At 39.7% G+C, this 6,634-nt stretch overlaps 1 protein-coding gene across 2 annotated transcripts; it reads right to left on the bottom strand.

Moving 5' to 3' along the window:
• Window positions 1-1,533: 1,533 nt before the first annotated feature.
• LOC143887110 (FRIGIDA-like protein 1) lies at window positions 1,534-5,536 on the bottom strand. Of its 2 annotated transcripts, none has more exons than XM_077391219.1 (3): window positions 4,000-5,536; window positions 2,468-2,643; window positions 1,534-2,374 (listed from the first exon to the last, which is right to left on the bottom strand). In XM_077391219.1, exons 2-3 carry the CDS (start codon window positions 2,612-2,614, stop codon window positions 1,862-1,864), a joined length of 660 nt encoding a protein of 219 aa, XP_077247334.1. In that variant the 5' UTR covers window positions 2,615-2,643; window positions 4,000-5,536; the 3' UTR covers window positions 1,534-1,861. The 2 variants fall into 2 exon arrangements, with proteins under 2 accessions (XP_077247334.1, XP_077247333.1); XM_077391218.1 differs by having other exon boundaries at window positions 4,840-5,536.
• Between the last annotated feature and the right edge of the window lie 1,098 nt (window positions 5,537-6,634).

Here is a 6,634-nt window from a genome sequence, read left to right as displayed (position 1 = left end):
CCACATTAAATTCAAATCTACTCACATTACATATCAAGCTCTCACTCATCTCCCTTTTGGTTTTTTTTTTTGCTTAGGCAAGAGAAATTGAACTAGGGAGAAACAAAGTTGAGCAAAAGCACGAGGGAGAAGACCTGAATAAAAGGAACACCCCAAGACGGGCAACCTCAATAGTATGCTCAGATGTAGTGTTCACTGCAGTTAGCAATGGAATTTTTCTCTATTATCAAATGTATGCTGGAGTTTGTACCATGAAAACAAGGAGATCTGTAAGGGGAAATGATTCGAAACCAATCAAATGATGTGCTCAATCATTCCTAGTTTCCTACTGACGGATGGCTTTAAGACAAAATGCATCAATTCATTTTTCTTATTTTCATCAACTTGGATACTGTTAGTAAGAACAAGATAAGATGCACACACAATGAGCCTAGTGACTTAACTCTATAAACTTAGAACGGGCAACTATTTAGTACCCAACAAATCATTATTTTTCTCAATTTCTATTGCATACGTTGATGAAATACTTTGAGTAAGAAACAATCCTCACAAGCCACCTTATTGATATTAGACTAATTTTCAAGTATTTCGAAGACCTGCACAGTCGTCATAACGCTCAAATGTTGAAGCCAATTGTAATTCAACATTGGAGGCCTGATGTCCTTTGGGAGGCATTAGGGTGGTTCCAAATAATTTTGCTAATGATTTCTTGTATACTTGCATTATGGGGTAACAAACTGTCAAAATCCCATAGAGCCAGAAAAACTTGTTCGCCTGTACCAAACACCCATAACTCAGAAGGGATAGAGGGCAGAACTATCATGGGCTTCACTTATGAGCAACAGTGTCCATAAAGCCTTGCATTGCGGAAGATGGGAAGCTCTGTCCACCCGTTGTGCTGCCGTTCCCATGCCAACTGTATGTAGACCTGGCAAACGGGTGGGCCGGGCCAGGTCAACCCGCGGGTGATGCGGGTGCGGGTCATGACCCGCATTTTTGCGGGTCAAAATTCTCGTGACCCGCGCGGCCCGCGGGCACCTGCAAAATCACTATTTTGATTTGACAGCATATAATTTTCCTGTAATTGTCGTAACATTCTACAGGTTAGTTGTATTTTTTTGGTAATTTTACAATCTATCACCATTTCTACGTAATTTTTCATTTAACACTTTATAGTTTCGCTATTTTACTTTTTTGTGGTGTAATGATTACTTTTTTTTACTTGCTACCGACATTTTCGATGAGCGTATATGTGCACCCACAATGCCCACTTGCCGAGAAATTACCAAAAGAGAAGCTTGATAGCAAATTATAATAAAATAAAAATCACATTGAAATGTTAACAACACTACTGGGCACTCTCACTTTATTAAAAGTATGGTATGGCCCACACCATAGGATGATCCAAACCGTCCATTAGATGGGCCATAGCCTAAATAGGTTATGCTCCAAAAATCATTTCCATAGGACGATCCTATCCCTCCAATCTTGATGTTAGAGGGTTGATCCTAACCCTCTATAGATCGGAGGATTAGAATCAACCGATGGAAATAATTTTGGAGCATAACCTATTTAGGGTACGGCACATCTAATGGACGGTTTGGATAATCCTAGGGTGCCGGACATACCGTACTTTTTATAAAGTGAGGAGTTCCCTCATAAAAAAACAAACAGCGTGAGTGACGATAACATTCTCACAAAAATTTAAACATACTGTAAAAATGCGGGTGCCCGCGGGTTGACCCGACCCGACCCGTGTTTTTGCGGGTTGGGTCACCCGCGGGTTGATTTTTCACGGGTCACGAAAACTTAGACCCGTGCCCGCAAATTTGCGGGTGGGCACGGGTCACTTTTGCCTGGTCTAACTGTATGTTCCCATCCTGTTGTTGTTGCCAATTCCAGGAAATGAACCATTTCCAGGAAATGAACCATTTCCAGCAACCCCACTTCCAGCTGATGGCCCAGCTCCAAGAAAATTTCCAGCAGGTAGCAGTCCTCTCTTAGATAGCGCACCAACGGGTCCTGCCAAGGTGCCTCCTGAGAAGCCACTGAGATTGCCAGGGTATCCACCATCTGACAACCCATCATGCAGCAGCAAGCTCTTTTCCTGAGATGGGATAACCTTAGGAGGAGGAGGAAGAGGGTGCCTTTGTGCCGCAGTGGTAGGCCGGTGATGTTTTGCTTTATGAGTTTTCAGTTTATCCAATGACACGTGTTCATCAGCTTTTCTCTTTGAAGCTGCCTTCAAATTCTCGAAATTGGCAATTTTCTCATCGATCTTCCAGCTGGAAAGCTTTGCACGATCAAGCTGGTGGTCCTCCACGCATCTGATAACTGATTTTAAAGCAGCTAGCTGGTTTTCATCTGCCTCTTTCTGTGCCATAACATCACAGTGTAACAACATAAATAAAGGGTAAGCCCGATATGCGAAATTTAGGATTTATAAACTCTAACAAGATAACCATACCAAAACCACAGGCGAACCCTGTCCTCCTCTACTCATTTTTTTGGTAGTTTGGTTGACTCCCTGTATAAAGGATGACAGCAGAGACACAGGAGGGGACTTGTCCTCGAGCGTGAAAGCACAGGAAAGACCAACGGCCTCAACATGCATCCCATTATCTACCAACCCCTGAATAATATCTGTGACATCAGACTGAAAACATAAATAGGCATTCACGTCATTTTCATGCAGTTACCACATACATGTAGAATAACCGTTTAGTGAGGATACAGCATACTAAAGAACAGTATCAAAACTCAAAAAACAACAAAAGCAGCGCACCCCCCCCCCCCCCCCCCCCCCACACACACACACACACACTGATGCTCAAGGGATTAAAGAAAGAGAATGATTCTTTGTGATGTGATGCTCAAGCCAACATTCTGAAAGTTGAAGTTGAACATGGAAGGGTAAGATCAGAACAGACTGAATCCTAAAATCAGAATTTAAAGTTTAAACCGTAGGAGTGTTTTAAAAGTTTCTAGAGAATAATGAGAAATTTGATGAATGCTTAAAATTTTCCAACAAACCAATCATACCCTAAAATTTTGTATCAATTTTTTGTTAAATTATACAATTCCTTTATTTATATTTTCTAGACAGCAAATAGAACTTTATAAAAGCAGGAGAATGTTATAAAGAAGGCAAGCCAGAGATTACCTCGCATATAACGAAGCCCTCCAACTCCTTCCTGGGCGGAAGAGTCCACTATTACAATAGTAATGCGAACATGAGAGGAACGAAAGGAATTAAAGGAATTGCAGAGCATCTAATAATATGACAACCCAGGAAGGATCACGCTAAAGGAATTGCAGAGCCCATGCAAATCAGGTTTGTAACGGGCCACCAAGGACCACATTGAATAAATTCATAAATTGTGACATTGTACAGTCTATGCAACTCGTTTTGGTGAAAACACCACCATATATCACAGCAAAAAACCATATTAGTGACCAGTGTACCAGATGGATACAGGGACAGACACTCGCACAAACAGGAACTTGATTAAGGACTCTATCCGACTATTTTGATGTCGGTTTTCATGCTTTCAACGTTTAACAGAAGAGCTTAAGAGCCATAAGGTTAAATTCATTATTGATACCTTTTTTGGATCTAAGATAGCATAATTGTACTACACATTAGGGTGTCAAGTTCAAGGAGAATAGCAGATGAAAAATATATTCTAAGAAATCCCACTGATATCAACAGTAAACCATCATTTGATACCTCATACCTAGGAGAAAATGGATATCTAACTGGGGAAGCAATTACAAGTAGAACTCTCCAAGGGAAGTCTAATGTAATACACACACGAACAGAGTGCATTCCCCTCCAATGGAGGTAAAGCTTTTTTATTCCCGAAATACTGAACGGTTATCAATATATTTAATATGCAATAATCATAGTACCACTAGCGCTACTAAACTCACAATATTCAACGAGCATTGGTATGAGACAGACTATCTTAATGCAGGACATACATACACAATTCTCACCTTTATTTATAACTGACGATTTTTCAGCTCATTTGCAGACAGACGTTGAATATCATTTGTTGTTTCCTTCAGCTTTTCTGTATCAAAATGGCCTAGTTGATTTGAAAAATAGAAGAAAAAGGATTATTTAACTTCAACATAAAAGACACAAGGTGCATTACACAATACAGTATCAAAATGAACTCAACATAAAAGACACAAGGTGCTATTCTCCCTGAACTTGACACCCCAATGTGTAGTACAATTATGCTATCTTAGATCCAAAAAAGGTGTCAATAATGAATTTAACCTTATGGCTCTTAAGCTGTTCTGTTAAAACGTTGAAAGCATGAAAACCGACATCAAAATAGTCGGATAGAGTCCTTAATCAAGTTCCTGTTTGTGCAAGTGTCTGTCCCTGTATCCATCTGGTACACTGGTCACTAATATGGTTTTTTGCTGTGATATATGGTGGTGTTTTCACCAAAACGAGTTGCATAGACTGTACAATGTTACAATTTATGAATTTATTCAATGTGGTCCTTGGTGGCCCGTTACAAACCTGATTTGCACGGGCTCTGCAATTCCTTTTGCGATCCTTCTTGGCTTGTCATATTATTAGATGCTTTGGTTGATTAGGCAACTAGGTTGGATTAGATTGGTCAGGTTGATTGGGTAATCTAGGTAGATTAGGCAACTAGGTTAGATTAGAATACTATCTTTCCATAGTTATCAAGATTTGTTTCTATGCTTGTAACATAAGTCCTCGATATAAGAACTATTGAATCTCCGTAATTGCATCCAAGTTTAGTGAAATTCTTAAATTTTTTCATGGTATCAACAATCCGGCCTACTACTGACCAAAACCCATAGAGAGTTATTCTCCACGGACGACAGCTGATGCAACCGTCCGGACGGCCCCAATCCGTCATCATCAATGGCTATTGCAATGCTCTCTTTAGGAACTCAAAGCATTCTATTTTTAGAAATGTCCTGTATTCTGTTTTCTAGCTCCCCGTTGCCTTTCGTCTTGCGTCGTTCTTCCTTACAAATCCAAATCTCTTGGTCATCTTCTACTTTCTCAACTTATGTCCCTTCTTCTCAAACCAAAACCCACTTCCCTGCCTATCTCTCTATTAGATCCGCCCACAAATAGCTTGTGGGCTTCTCATACCGTCATACAAGATGCCAGAGGATGAAGACAGCTGCTTTGCAAAATGTCCACTCGTTGCCAATTCCCCAGTTCTTACCAAAACAAATGTCTTTAGTCTGAAACCAAGTCAGTGCTACCGGGTTGGACCTGTCCGATCTAGCCGCGTGGCTTCTTTCCACTTGACTCCATAATGGCAAATTGGCAAGGATGTAAGCACCGTCATTTTCGAAATCCTTGTTCCTAACTCTCACCTGCGGCAATCGTTCTATGCAATGTCTCTCCCATAGTAGACATGTGAAGGAGATGAAGTAAAAAAATTTATCTGTCGACCGTGCAACAAAGAGATCAGATGGAGTGAAAATATGAATATGCAAAGGGGTTTGGAAGCTTCCTTAAAGTGATGGTGTAGACAATAATGACTTGAGAGAGAGAGAGAGAGAGAGGGGGAGGATATTAGCATCTTCCGTTTTCACTACACTACTCTTTCGTCTTTTCTGAAATATTCATACCTGATATTTGATAAGTGCACCCCTTTTCTTTCATTGTCTTCCTTACCCAACACCCATATTATCATGATGCACCCCTCCTTTTGATCCATACACCTTCAAAGAAAAGGAGAACACATTTCATGCACCGTCCAAATTATTCGAGTTGATAATTATTGCTGATTGCAAGCCCAGTGGTTCAACCCATGGCAATCTTCTATCTTGTTTTGATGATTCCAAATGCATGTGATTTTATATCCTAATTATGTTTGTTGTGTAAGCTGAAAATCATCTAGGTTCAAAGTCAAGGAAGCATGGATCAATGCGTGAAGCTATCACAAAGATCAAATGAGTCAAAGGTAAGTGATGAAAATCCGTTAAGGGAAGATCAATCCTTGAAGAGTGAAGATCAAATTCTAGACTCAAAATCAAAGTCTTGTGTTAGATTGTAAAAATCTAATCTAAAAAAATCCTAATTAGAAGCATTCAATAGATCTTAAATGAGACTAAAATAAGTTAAATATATCAAAGGAACCTGGTGGATCAAAGCCCAAGTGCCAACAAGAGCTTAAACATTGAAAAAGTCAAAATTGGCACATGCTCGGTTAACCTAAAGCCATCGTCTTATGGATAATTGCTCTTAGGAATTTTCAAATAATTTTTTAATTATTTTTATCAGAAAGTAGACCCTGTTACATTTTCGTAGAGCACAAGAACGTCCAAATCAAATAAGAAAAGAGGGAAATACGAATTTTACAAGTTAACTATACAAATCGGGCAAGATATGGAAAAACAAATTTTTGCATGAGATGATCTGTTGCATATCAAAGGTGCAATGGCTAGCCGAACGGTCGACCGTGGATCATCCGTAGTAGTCATTGAGAGACTATAAAGGCTAGTTTTGGTTCAATTGCTCTATATAAAGGGGTTCTACACCCTCAAACCTTCAAGATACACTATTGGAATACCCTTGGACATATATTTGAGTTTTTAAACTCTTTGTGCCTCCAATTGTTTA

Source organism: Tasmannia lanceolata, unplaced genomic scaffold (genome assembly GCF_043159265.1).
Source record: "Tasmannia lanceolata isolate RefF3 unplaced genomic scaffold, GAP_Taslan_0.1 ptg000012l, whole genome shotgun sequence".
In the NCBI taxonomy this organism is placed as follows: Eukaryota; Viridiplantae; Streptophyta; class Magnoliopsida; order Canellales; family Winteraceae; genus Tasmannia; species Tasmannia lanceolata.
The sequence above is the reverse complement of the archived record's forward strand: the minus strand, read 5'-3'. Positions and strand labels throughout refer to the sequence as shown.